Genomic DNA, 14,301 nt, shown 5'->3' with positions numbered 1-14,301 from the left:
AACCATTTCATGCTCAGGTTACTGAGGGAAAAATAAATTAAGGCTCTTTTAGATGTGCTGAGCAGAGTTTAACCTGCTTCCCTCTGCTTTCTAACTGTTGAAGAAACAGGCAGTAAATATAAGATGGTGTCAACGTTTTATGTTTGGTCTGACGGAAAGTGAGACGAAGGAGAGAGTGAGAAAGGAGTGTAATTACCTGTTTCTGTAAGGAGAAAGATACACACAGACGGAGACAAAAGCAAGGGACATAAAAGAGTGGCAGTTTACACAGTAAAGACAGTACAAAACAGTAAACACACACATACAGTACAAGGTAAATCTGCATTTAGTTCACAGTACACAGAACGACCTTCAAAACAAACTCAAATGAGATTATCTTGTGTCACTCAGTCAGTTTAAAACCTTGATAAAGGATCTGTCATCCAAGGAATGTACATGTTTTAATTGATTATACTGTGTACATTGACTTTGTAATTGATATGTAATTAATTAACAGTATTATGTTTGTAATTTTCAATGTACATTTATGACTGTTTTATGTTTGTAATCAGGGCTCCTCCGCAAACAAGTTCTTGGTCTCAGTAGGACCCCCTCAGTAGGACCCCCTGCCTAAATAAAAGTTTAATAATAATAAAAATACAACCAAATGTACACTGCTATTCTTGGATGACTATAACATCCATTACAAAATGGTACACAACATAGAAATGTGATTCAGCGATCTGTTCACACAGGAACCACACACTATATAGTACCGACACAAACCAAGCAACAGTCCATACTGCATACGTACGTGTGGACAATATATTGTACTGTACATGTTTTACATACACACACACACACACACACACACACACACACACACACACACACACACACACACACACACACATATATATATGAATACATAGTCACACACAATCTGAAGGTGTACCTGTGTCTGCTCAGAGATCGCTGGCTTCCCCAGTTCTCCATGCCTTTGCCTCTCTCCTGCAGTTTGTTGCTGAGCTCGTTGATGATGCTGGCCTTCATGCTGGAAACGGGAGGGTACAGCTTCCTCCCCTCCAGATAGGCTTGCCCCCTGACCTCGCCTGCCGTCTGCCCGTCCCCCCACAGAGGCTTCATCTCAGGGGTACGGGGCCGCTCAAAGTACGGCGAGTTGGGACGCCCCAAATTCTGTGGGTCTCTCCCCCCATAGCCGTCCCTCCCCCTGTCGTCCTCCTCCCTTCCTTCGTCCTCCTCCTCTTCCTCCTCCTCCCTCCGTCTCTGAGAGTGGAAAGAGGGCGGGGCCGTGCTGGTCTGCCTGCGTAGTTCTGCCGCCCGGCTCCCCTCCCTGTACCTCTGGGACTTGGGGTAAGTGGAGGTGGCCACTGTGGTGTTGTGCATCTCAAACGTCTGTCCATCCAGGTAGCTCATGTAGGACTCTAGGAGATCTGCTCCTCCTGCCCTGTCTCCCTCCACCTCCCCACCTCCCCCTCCCCCTCCTCCTCCTCCTCCCCCACTCCCTCTCTCTAGCCTCTCTCCTCGGACTCCGACTCCGCTCAGAGCCAGGATGCTGTCCAGGTGGTGGTCACTGCTGCTGCGACTGTCCAGCTCCTCAATCCCAGAGTCCACCACCGTCTCCTGGGACTCTCCTGTCTTGGCAGCGGGGGGAGGGTGGTGCTCCCCTATTCTGCGGCTGCTCGCTGCAGAGGACAAGGCGTGCGTTCGGTCCTGGTAAATCTGGGCAGAGGTGCGCGTGGTGGTGGCAGCGGTGGTGGTGGTGATGGCACAGCTAGCGGTCATGGTGGGAGTGGCAGAGCCCCTGAGGAGGGCGGAGGTGGCAGAGGTGGAGGAGGGGGCGATGGGCCCACGGTAGGCTGGAGGGGGCACTGTGGAGTGAGGGGGAGGGGTGGGGGAGGAACGCCCAGGGGTGTGTGTGCTGTTGTAGAGGTGGTGTGGGTGGGACATGGGGAAGGGTCTGTGGAATGAGGTAGGTGGGGGTGGGGGGGAGACGGAGGGTGGAGGCGGGGGTCCTGCGGAGGGCTGGAGGTTGGAGGGTGAGGACGAGGGCATGGGGTTGGGAGATGTTTGCGAGGGGGAGTGGCCGGACTGGGTCAGGTTGGCCACCTCGCTGTCATAGGACGTGAGGCTGGAGGCGGTGGAGTCCCCTGCCTGGGGGGAATGGGGCGTGTGGGGGGGGAACCCGCCAATGAAAGGTTCTTTTTGGGGGGGCGGTGGCGGGGGAGGAGGGGGAGGTGGTGGCGGTTGTGGCTGCTGGCGGGAGGCCAGGTTGTTGGAGATCATACCCATGCCGTGTTGTCTGTACCCTGACATCCCACCCATACCCCGGTCAAAGCTGTTGGCAAACTCCAGGGGAGGGGGCAGGGGGTCCGCGAAGACAAACTCATCATCTGCATCAACCGAGGGGGCAGGAGGGGGCAGAACCATTATACCTCCGCTCCCTTGTGAGTGCGTGGGGGCAACTGGAGCGGGGGGAGACGGAGGGGTGAGGGACACAATGTAGGAGCCCGCCTCACTCTCCATTCTCAGGAAGGAGGGGCGCCGAGGCTGTTGGGAAGGGGCCTGGGGTGGCTGATGGGTTGGGGCTGGTGCCTGCTCCAGCTTCCTCCCGTACGCCTCTCTGTCCCTTTCTCTCGACCTCTCCCTTTCTCTCGACCGCTCCCTCTCTCTTTCTCTAGACCTCTCCCTCTCTCGTTCTCTCTCTCTCTCCTTGAAGGTGGGTTGGTAGTGCTGTGGCTGGTAGTGATGTGTGTGGACTGTTTTGTCCTCAGAGAAGCGTACCCTCAGCCCCTCTCTAGCCCCGCCTCCCTCCCTCTCCCGCTCCCCCCCGCCCCCCTCCTCCCCCCAGCCGCCTCCCGCCCCCCTGAGGATTCTGGGAGAAGGCGGACGGCCCACGGAGGGGGTGGTGGCGGCCAATGAGGAGGAGGTGACCAGGTAGGAGGAGCCTGACGACTGGGCGGCGGAGGACGGTGGTGGAGGCGCGGCAGCCGAGGAAGGAAACGCCCCCACGCTGGACATCTGGCGGCCAAAGTGGTGCTCCGGCCCTCTCTCCCTCCTCATCTCTCTCCTGCCGTCATCCTTCAGGGCGCGCTCCCTGGCTGCCAGGGCCAGGCCCAGAGGGGACGACGGGTCCAGAACCTTCCCTGTCAGAGGGTGGATGAAGGTGGTACCAGAGGGGGGCAACTGCTGCGTCCTGCTCGAGGCCCTGTAGAAGTCAGCGGGCACAGACTTGGGTTGGTAGTCTGGAGCTGGGGACGAGTATTCAGGGAGGCCAAAGGCCGGGGGCATGCTGCGGGTGTGGTGGATGAACGTGTCGCCAGAGAACATGCCCTCGTCGATGGACTTGGAGGGCCGCAGGCGTGGGGAGGGCGCTCCAGGCTGGGCACTGAGCTGCTGAGAGGCCTGAGTCCTTCCTGCCCCTCCTCCTCCCGCTACGCCTCCACCTACGCCTCCACCACCTCCTCCCCCAACTCCTACCTCCTCCTCGGCGGACATGAAGATGGTGGAGCTCTTCCTGCGGGCCTCGTGGAAGCGCTCTCTGTCCCGGCGAGCCGCACCCACGATGGCCGCCCCGAACTGGCTGGTGAAGTCCAGGTTCTCCTGGGATCGGAGGGCCGGGAGGGAGGGGGGCGGCGGGGCCGGGGTGGATGGGGGTGCAGGGGGTTGGGGGGCAGGGGTGGAGGGAGGGTGGGGTGTTTTACCTCCGTCCGTCTCCCCTGGAGGTGGGGGCTCCGCCTCCACACTGCTGCCCTGGCTGCTGCGGCCGCTGCTGCTGGTGGAGGGGGCCTTCACGATGATGGTGGGGATGGGGAGATTCTTCTCCACAGGGGCCTTGCCCCCCAGCGTGCCCTGGTTGGCTCGTAGGTCCTCTACCTTGGACTGCTTCACCAGGGGGCCCTTGCCCCTCCGGCCCCCCTTGGGAACCTCCCGTCCCCCTCCCGCCCCGGCTGTGCTGCGCTCCCCCCGCAGAGGCTGGCTCTGGGTGGTCTGCTGCAGCTGCGGGGTCACCGTGGCGATGCTGGAGGGTGGAACGGCGTTGCTGTAGCCTCTCCTCAGACCTGCAGCCTTGGCCCCTCCCCCTGCCCCTCCTCCTGCCCCAACAGGCTCCCCTTTCCGAGAGGCAGTCCTGCTCTGAGCGGAGTGGGCCGGGGCATGGGTGTACTGGGTCGCGTGGTCCACCCCGCCTCCCCCTGGGCCGGTGCTGGGCCCCCCAGCCCTCTCCCTGCCCCCGTGGGTGAAGTGCACAGACTGGGAGTAGAGCTGGTAGTGGGCGGAGGTGGCGGTGGACTGGGACACGGACACAGAGGGGGGTTGCTGGATGGACTTCCCCCTCCAGCCCAGGGGCGGGGCGGAGGAGAAGGGGGGGTCTGGCGGGGCGGTGGTGGGGGGCGGAGGGATGTCATCTGGGCCTGGCACAGAGAGGCTACGGGCAAACTTCACCGCTGGAGGATGGAGGTACTGCCTCTCCTCTTCAGCCGCCCCTGCAGTACACCACAGAGAGACACATTTAAATGAAAGGGAGAGAGAAGTGTGAAGGATAGGAATGAATGAGAGAGACAGAACAGAGCAATCAGATGGGTTGGGGGGTGGGCGGGGGGGGGGGTGGTAGGGTTGCGGAGGGGGGGGGGGGTACAGAGAAAATGCTCGAAGGACAAAATAATGATAAAATGATAAAAATAATGATTTCGGACGAGAGTGTCTGTCAATGTAACTGCCTGCCTATCGACCTGTCAGTCAGCCCACCTTCATTTCACTGGTCTGTAACCCTGTCTGTCCTCTAGCAAATCGGTCTAGCTGTTGAACAGTATCACTCTATATACTGCTGCTAAGGGTAAAGGTCATTGTAAATGGAAAAAAAAGACATTGGCTGTGTCTACTTAGTGGGTCACAAGAGCACACTAAACACTTTAGGTGCATCACAGTGCAGAAGAACTTGTGACCAGCTCTTTCTGGCATATCCAGTCCAGGGGAGGCTGGTGGAGGCAGAAATTGGCGGATGAGCTCATGTGTTTGATACCATTCCTCATTCCATTCCATGCATTACAATGTGCCCATCCTCCAAATTCTACCTCCACCAGCCTCCCCTGATATTCACTTCAAAGAACACCATAGCAGGACCAAGCCAATACCAGTACAACCAGACACACTGCTATATAGTCCACAGGGAAGTCCTTTAACAGCACTATGAGAAATATTTATATCAAGACAGTATAGCACAGGTAGACTACAGTATAAGCACAGCAGTGGAGGCTGGTGGAGGTAGACATCGGAGGATGGGCTTATTGTAATGCATGGAATGAAATAAGGAATGATATCAAACATGTATGTGTTTAATACCAATCCTTATACCATTCCATGCATTACAATGAGCCCGTCCTACGATTTCTACCTCCACCAGCCTCCTTTGGTATAAGCACAGGTACAGGTCACTACAGCACTCTAGAGACATACATGGCATGCTACGGAGAGACAGGCTCGAACAGTCTAGAGGACAGACAGACAGACAGACAGACGCAGGGCCAGACAGGAGACGCAGGGCCAGACAGAGACAGACAGACAGACAGGAGACGCAGGGCCAGACAGACAGTCAGACAGACAGACAGGCGAACGCAGGGCCAGACAGACAGACAGGCGGACGCAGGGCCAGACAGACAGACAGACAGCCTCACCGATGGATTTCTGTCGCAGCATACCGTGTGGAGGGGCGTGGCCTGACGTAAACTGGGCGCGGTCATAGCCAAGCCCTGTCCCAGATGACATCATCCCAATCCCTGACTGGTCGTAATTTGGCTGCAAAGCAAGAGGAGAGTGAAGGGGTGAAGAGAACACGAAAATCAATTTGGAAGACAATAACAGAATTATTCTATGGACTATAGCAAGTCAGTGCATACAAATGATTATATCATTAATGGAAAAGAGTATTTAATAATGTGGAAAATAGTTCATATCCAGCAGTACTGTGGTTTAAGCAGTAAAATAAATCCAATTTGTGCAAACGTTGGCTCAAACTCAATCCCTAAACGGTACAGTATAGCATCGTCTACATTTTAGGGTGTTACCATAGGAACACTACTGGACAAACTGTTCCTCTCAACCTCATGTCAGGTGAATCGCACCAGTGAACACACATACACACACACACACACACACACACACACACACAGATATCACACCCACTCACATACATCACATACACACACACACAGATATCATAGGGACCAAACACACACACACACACACACACACACACACACACACACACACACACACACACACACACACACCACACACAAACACACCTCGTTGCCATAAAAGCCCCGGCCCCTGTCTCTCTTTGACATCTGACCCCGTATCCCTGGCCCCTCATTGGTGCTGATTGTCTGCTGAGCTGCTGCCAGAATCTCATCGAGTTTATCTGAGAAAGAAAGAGAAGGACAGAGAGAGAGACAGAGAAAAGGAGAGAGAGAGACAGAGAAAAAGAGAGAGACAGAAAAAAAGAGAGAGAAAGACAGAGAGAAGAGGATGAGCAGAGAAGGACACCAAGATGAAATTGAAGGAGAGGATGAGTGAGAGAGAAAGAGAGAGCGAAAGAGAGAGAGAGGGGGGGGGGGTCAAATAAAGCCAACGAACACTCTACCACATATCACATCTAGTGTTCAGTCTGAGAGCTAAATTGCTTTACACATGAAGAATAAACCCCGGCTATTCCCTTGATACACTGATATAAACTCTCTTACTCAAAGCCATCTGATAGACTGTCCTCTTCTTCTCTGTAACCTGTGAAGATTCGAATTCTAGAAAGACACACATGAAAAACCTAGTAAGTGACTGAATTATAACTATGCTATAACCGTTCCGAAGGACGCCAAAAAAAGACCAAAAAAAAATAATAATACAACAAACGCAGACAGTGTTTGTCTCACCTGATTTTTTTTTCCAAGGCGTAGCAGCTGAGAAAATGACAAAAGGAGACTTTAGCTTTGATACTAGTGTTACTGCAACGCCATAATTATAATAGATAATACTTACATTCCTATGACTGTAAGTCTTAAATATATAAATATGCATATATAGTACACCCACACACAGTACACTTTTAGTTGGAAAGGTATGTACTGTATATTAAACATGCACGCACGCAGGCACACTCACAAACAAACCCTTACCTCCTCACACACACACACACACACACACACACACACACACACACACACACACACACACACACGCACACGCACGCACACACACACACACGAACACACACACACACGCACACACGCACACACACACACGCACACACACGCACACAGGTTCAGGCACAAGCGCATGCCTAAACAAACCCACGCACGCACACAGGATCAGGCACAAACACACATACACAAACCCAAAAGTCACACATTTCTCTCACCTCTCTCCACTGTTACCCGTCCACACAGCAGGGAGGTGCAGAGAGGGGAGGTCAGAGGAAAGCCAGAGTTAGTGGTTAGAACACTGAACACAACCGTGAGTAGACCACAGGGGTTCACACAGGGGTTAAGTGCTTGTGTGTGTTGTATCTAGCGGTCTGTATCTAATTGAGTTTTTACAGTAATATGACAAGTTGGATATGAACTTAACTTCCTTAATGGTTTAAGGAACTCTCCACTCTCACTAAGTCATTCAGCAGTATAGAGAGAATTCATTGAACAGTACTCCGTAATATAACTTCATAACTTTTTTTTTCCAAACAAAGACAGCGCTGACATATTGTCAAAACCTGTGCATAATTAACACATGCTGCTTTGAATACTGCCTGTAAAAAAAAATTCAGACGGACGCAAAATAATTTCCGTTTTAATGCTCCTGTTATCTTGCAGCATGACTTCTAGGTGAACTGGGACACTGCACCAAACATAGAGGTGGTGGTGGTTTAATAGGCTGCTAAATTAATTCTAAGTATTAGAATAAGCATATGGCAGTGGCTGACATGGCTCTATCACACAGGCTGCTGCTGTAACCTTGCTGGAGGAAGATACATGTGCAATGCGGAGGTCAAGTTACTGGAAAGAATGACTGCGACAGGATTGACTTTTGGTTTGAAAAGTGGTCTTTACAGTTGTTTACTTATTTGCCCCAAAAGTCATGGAAGATTAGTGTCTACGGTAATTTCTCTCATTTCTAAAAACACAATTTTTGGATTGAATAGGCTGAGCATACATATGAGATTATTTACATTTTTGAGATAATTCAATTAAACTTTTGTGCAATGGACTACAATGTATTTGTGGTTATATGTGCTACAAATAGGCGTACATACAAGTTAAGATGTGTTACTACTATATCAGTGTTAATCATTGAGTATGAGATAGCATTATCTCTCTAGACAGTACACTACAGTATATGTTTGTATCTGTATGTGGCATTATAATGCTGCGTTAGTTTATTCTACTGTATGTGTAGTGTTATGTAGGTTTGTGGTGTTACTGTACATAGGGGTAGTGAGCACTGGTTTACCGGGGGAGGGGTGTGTTCGTGGGGGAGGGGAGAGGGGGGAGAGGGGAGGGGGATTGAGTTTTCATGCTGTGTGTCAGTCGGGGGGGTTGAACCACAGAGAAAGGTGGGGGGTGAAGGGAGTAGAGGGGCACGGCGACTCAAGTCCCTATCCTATGAAGGCATACCGCCACAGGGCATAATAGCCACTGAGCTAAGGACAGGCCCAATGTCCCCACAGGCTACTCTTGTAAGGGAGCATGGCGGCACATGGGGGGCTTCTGGGAGGGGCTGGACACCACAGGCCTGGGATCAGCTCAGGGAGCCCTCGAAGGTTCCCTCTCACCTCTCATTTCATCCTCTCTCATACATCATCCTCTGCTCTAGTGAGCATGCTCAGTGGAGACGGCAGCAGCCACCACCGCCTCCCTCCGAGTGACGCCCACCCCCTGCATTGTTACCCTGGCAACACACAAGACACTCGCAGAGTGTCTGTTCCTGGAGCAGTGGGAGTGGTCTTGGGGGGGCGCTAGGGTTAGGGCTGGAAGCTGGAGGCTGGGGGGTGCAGGGGGCAAGAGGGGGGCAGTGAGGAGGAGCAGGGGGTGGGTGGGGACATTTCTTGGGGGGGGGTTACCTGTAGTGGGGGTGCTGGAAGTGACAGTGTGGAACCTCTGAAAGAACAGTGAAACGCATTGAGACTCTCATCCATGTCGGTAACCCTGCTAATGCTACACCCATCCTCTCACTCCATTCCCTTCACCTTCTCTTTCTCCCTCTCTCCGTCATTGATTACCTCTCTCTCTCATCCCTCTCTCTCTCTCTTTCTGACTTTCTCTCTCTTTTTTTAGCCCTCACTCAACCAGCCTCCACACTAACTCTCCTCAACCCTCCAGTTTCTCACGACTTCTCTCTCACGTCTCATCACTTCTTTCTCTCTCTCTCTCTCTTTCTCTCTCTCTATTATTCCCCCTTCTTTTCACTCCTTTCTACAGTACATGATCTCTCTCCCTCTCTTCTCCTATTCCCATCCCTCCTCCTCTGCTCTCCCTCATTCCAAGCGCTCTCTTTCGGCCCCATGTCTTACCCATCTCCTCCAGCTCTGAGGTCATGGATTTGGAGCGCAGAGCGATGGCTGGAGCGCTCAGTCTCTTACTCTGCTGGGGAACTACGGAGACAGAGAGACATCATGGTGATGGTTAGCACTAGCTCCAGCATTGGCACAAGCAAATAACACCATCATCCTCACCACCATCACCACCCCCACCACCCACAAAGTCCTCCTCCTCCTCATCATCATCATCATCATCATCATCATCATCATCATCATCATCCCTACCACCCACAAAGCCATCATCATTGTCGTCATCATCATCATCATCATTAGCATCATCATCATCATCATCATCATCATCATCATCGTCATCGTTCTTAACCCAGTGTTGTCTCTTACTTTTCTTTCTGGAGCCCTCCTCCATGTCAGGATTGCGGGTTACCATGACAACCTTCAGCATGAGGCTGTTTCCTCCTTGTCTGATCATGTTGACCACCTGCCTGTGTCCCACCTTCACCACGTTCTGAGCGTTCACCTGAGCAAGAGAGAGAGGGGGGGGGGGGGGGGGGGGGGGGGATAGAGGAAGGGGGGGGAGTTAAGTGACTCTTTCGGTGACTCTTTCTTATTTTCTTAACAATGTTATGAAGAGTTGGATAACAACTCCCATGATGCACAAGCAGCAACAGACCTCAATCAGGAAGTCTCCCATTCTCAGACCAGCCCTCCAGGCCACGCCTCCCTCATCAACTGACTCCAGGTACTGCAGTGCTGGGAAGGCCGGGGTGGGAGTGAACTCTTCTATGGGGGTCTGAGCTGCACACACAGGAGACCAGCACAGCATCAGAGGGGTCAGAAACAGCCAGGTACACACCAGTCAAATCAAGACAATGCAAACATTATCAGATAAAAGACAGAGAATAGAGGTAACATGTAATGTCACATACTCTGTATTAACAAGTGTAATGTCTATATTGATTGAGTCTGCAGGGCTATCCAAGAGTGTGGTGTGTGGGGTGTGTGCATGTCCAGAGTGTGTGTGTGCGCACGTGTGTGTGGCGTGTGTGTGTGTGTGTGCGTCCGTGCGCGTGTGTGTGTGTGTCTGTGTGTGTGTGTGCGTGCATGCGTGCGTATGTGCACACGCATGTGCGCGTGTGTGTGTGGTGTGTGTGTCTGTGTGTGTGCGTGTGTCTGTGTGTGTGTATGTGTGTGCATGCGTGTGTGCATGCGTGTGTGCGCGCGCGTATGCGTGTGTGTGTGTGGGTGTGCGTGCGTGTGCGCGCGCGTGTGTGTGGTGTGTGTGTGTGTGTGTGTGTGTGTGTGTCTGTGTGTGTGGTGTGTGTGTGTGTGTGTTTGCGTGTGTGTTTGTGGTGTGTGTGTGTGTGTGTGTGTGTGTGTGTGTGTTTGCGTGTGTGTTTGTGGTGTGTGTGTTTGTGTGTGCGTGTGTGCGTGTGTGCGTGTGTGCGTGTGTGGGACTGTCAGTCACTGTGTGCCATATTCCCTTACCCTTGGCACCTCTCAGCACAAAGCCAAAACCCTCGCTGTCTTTTTTCTGCAGAAGCACTGTCTTCTCCTTGATTATATAGTCACTGTTAGAGAGGAGAGAGATGAGGGGAGAGAGACACAACAAGCGAGAGAAAGGAGAGAAAGAGAGAGGACAGTGAAAGAGAGAGTGAGAGAGGAGAGAGGAGAGAAGGAGAGAGTAGAGAGACCGAGAGGGAGGGAAAGAGAGGAGGATGGAGAGGGAGAGGGAGAGGGAGAGAGCAGAATGAGAGAGGCAGGCGTACACCCCTGCACATTCACACTGCACCAGGAGGGAGCCTTAATCCTCAGGGAGGGAGGTGGGAGGGGTCAGGGGCCTGCTGAAATGAGGGTGGATTTTTAAAGCACATGAATGAATACATTTACTGACTCGCCTCACCCAGCCCGACTCCCCAGAGCTGGGCGGCTTGTACTTCCTGTGTCCTCTCTGAGGTGGTCACCAAGCAGGTACTGACATCAATACACTAGATCAGGGCCTCTCAGATGCAGCCCCGGGCGAGGAGGTAAGATGATGCTGCGCCGTGCTGTTCTGTGCTGTGCTGTGCTAAGCTGAGATGAGCTGTGCTAAACTGAGATGTGCTGTGCTAAGCTAAGCTAAGCTGTACTGTGCCAGGCTAAGCTAAGCTAAGCTGAGCTGTACTGTGCTGTGCTGTGCTGTGCTGTGTTGTGCTAAGCTGAGCTGTGCTGTTCTGTGGAGTGCTGTGCTAAGCTAAGCTAAGCTGTGCTGTGCTGTGTTAAGCTGAGATGTGCTGTGCTAAGCTAAGCTGAGCTGTACTGTGTTGTGCTAAGCTGAGCTGTGCTGTTCTGTGCAGTGCTGTTCTGTGGAGTGCTGTGCTGTGCTAAGCTAAGCTGTGCTGTGCTGTGTTAAGCTGAGATGTGCTGTGCTAAACTAAGCTGAGCTGAGCTGAGCTGTACTGTACTGTACTGTACTGTGCTGTGCTGCGCTAAGCTGAGCTAAGCTAAACTAAGCTGAGCTATTCTGTGCTGCGCTAAGCTAAGCTGTGCTGTGCTGTGCTGTGCTGAACTAAGCTGTGCTGTGCTAAGCTGAGCTGTGCTAAGATGAGCTGTGCTGTGGAGTGCTGTGCTCAGCGGGGCTGTGCTGGGCCGTGCTGAGCCGAGCTGAGCTGTGCTGTGCTGTACTTTGCTGTGCTGTTAAGCCCAGATATGTTCTTCTAGAACCTCACTCCACAATGCTAGATCCTGTATGATGGCAGTGGTTGCCTCAGCAACAGCTAGAACTGGACGTAGGGAATCTGCTGGTCTAATACAGCGAGGTCTACGGTTGGGAGTGATGTACAGTATGCAAAGCTGGGCGGTCTAATGGCACAGAATTAGTCATCCAAAGAAGAAAATACGATTCCTCATATGTAGAGCCAATAAAGACATAAAATGGTAGTTAGGTTATGTTTGTCCGCTTAGCAAAAATAGCCTCATGAATAAACAGGGCATAATGAGTATGGGAGATAACGATAATTGACAGTTTCCAGTTGCTATCACCAAACTACAGTACACAGGGAAGCAGCCATGGAGGAAGATCACAGAGAAAGAGCTTTCGCGAGAACAAACACGAGCAACAGCATGTCAGCTGCTTGATCTCCCAAATGGTGCTGCCATTGGCCGATATACTGTAGAGTCAACCTCTATGAACACTGGCCAATTACATTCAAGCAAAGACTGAATCCCAGCTGACTGCAACCACTGAGTATGTCTGTATCTGTCCCATATGTCAGGGTGTCCGTTAATGAATCAAAGCCACTCCAGTTCTACCCGCTCGTCCAGCATCCAACTCAGTCAGTGAACTAGTCATTATGCTGTATGATTCACCCAGGCAATGTCATTCAGTCACTGAACTAACCAGTCATCCAGTGATTCAGCCCGGTAGTGTGTCATTCAGTCACGGAACCAACCAGTCATCCAATGATTCAGCCAGATAGTGTGTCATTCAGTCTCTGAACCAACCAGTTATCAAATAATTCAGCCAGGTAGTGTGAATTAGTAGGCCTGCAATAGTGCATCCAGCTAGTGCAGTGCTTCATTCATAGAGGTCCTTCAGTGATGAACCCATTCACTATCCCATTCAGTCAGTGAACCAGTCATTCAATGACTGATGCATGTGGTGCACTAGTGAATGGGACAGTCAGTCAGTCAGTCAGTCAGTCAGTCAGACAATCAGACAGACAGTCAGTCAGTCAGTCAGTCAGTCAGTCAGTCAGTCAGAGAAGCCAGCCAGTCAGTCAGTCAGTCAGTCAGTGAGTCATGTGCTGTATAGATACAGTCTCATAACATGCTATACTGTACCCACATGCTGATAATCCCACTGTACACCAAAATAGTCGCAGACAGCCAGTCAGGCAGCCAGCCAGTCAGCCAGCCAGCCAGTCAGTCAGTCAAACAGTCAGTCAGTCAGTCAACCAGTCAGTCAGGTGCTCTATAGATACTGTCTCTTCTGTAACATACTGTACCCACATGCTGATAATCCCACTGTACACCAAAATAGTCCCAGCCCACTCCATCTGTTCATCTCTCTCTCTCTCTCTCCTATCGCTCCCTATCTTTCTTTCTCTTTTTTTCATCTCAAATGCCCGCCCCCTCCTCACCTCTCTCACTCTTTTTTCTTTGTCTGTGAATAAATCTATGAAGATGCAGAATAAATAATCATCCATACATAAACATACATCTGTCTCTAGACTTTTCCTTAACTTGGCCCCCACCACTCCCACTCCACTACCAGTCCCTCTGTGTTAGAATGGCTTGAAACATCGTTCTACCTCTCTCTTTCTATCTGCACGTTCTCTTCTTCCTGCATCATTACTCCATCCCTCAATCCCTCCATCTATCCTCCCCAACCTTCTTCAAACGCTCCCTGTGATTGACTGACTGCTCACACACAGACAGACCTAAACATGCCAAACCCCTCTCATCCTCCTCCTCACCCACTCTCCTCCATTGACATTGACATACCAATCACTACCCAGATACAGTAGACCCCTCCACATGAAGCCATGAGAACCATCATGTCATCATGGTGATCTTAAGTACTTCCACACCTGAGCATCTGGTTTTCCTGTGGGTTACCAAGACCAATATCCCCTTGGACTCCAGCCCAGCGGCATCTCTGGTCTACTGGCACCACGTCCACTGTCACCAAGACTGTCACCAACTGTGTCACTCGGTGTTGCTCGGACGACACTACTGTACATAGCCGATGAAAACACAACGCAAGCATGTTATGACGCTTC

General features: G+C 51.8%; 1 protein-coding gene across 1 annotated transcript in view; it reads right to left on the bottom strand.

Moving 5' to 3' along the window:
• shank1 (SH3 and multiple ankyrin repeat domains 1) overlaps positions 1-14,301 on the bottom strand; it is a gene marked incomplete at both ends in the record, with an annotated part of 33,467 nt that overhangs the window by 1,450 nt on the left and 17,716 nt on the right. Inside the window, 9 exons of the mRNA XM_083677665.1 lie at positions 935-4,484; positions 5,673-5,793; positions 6,303-6,418; positions 6,741-6,797; positions 6,927-6,953; positions 9,557-9,637; positions 9,923-10,058; positions 10,212-10,336; positions 11,027-11,109. Coding sequence (XP_083533791.1) covers positions 935-4,484; positions 5,673-5,793; positions 6,303-6,418; positions 6,741-6,797; positions 6,927-6,953; positions 9,557-9,637; positions 9,923-10,058; positions 10,212-10,336; positions 11,027-11,109 — 4,296 coding nt within the window. The remainder of the gene's footprint in view (positions 1-934; positions 4,485-5,672; positions 5,794-6,302; positions 6,419-6,740; positions 6,798-6,926; positions 6,954-9,556; positions 9,638-9,922; positions 10,059-10,211; positions 10,337-11,026; positions 11,110-14,301) is intronic.

Source organism: Argentina silus (genome assembly GCF_951799395.1).
Source record: "Argentina silus genome assembly, chromosome: 9".
NCBI lineage: Eukaryota > Metazoa > Chordata > Actinopteri > Argentiniformes > Argentinidae > Argentina > Argentina silus.
This window is presented reverse-complemented; position numbering and strand designations above follow the sequence as displayed.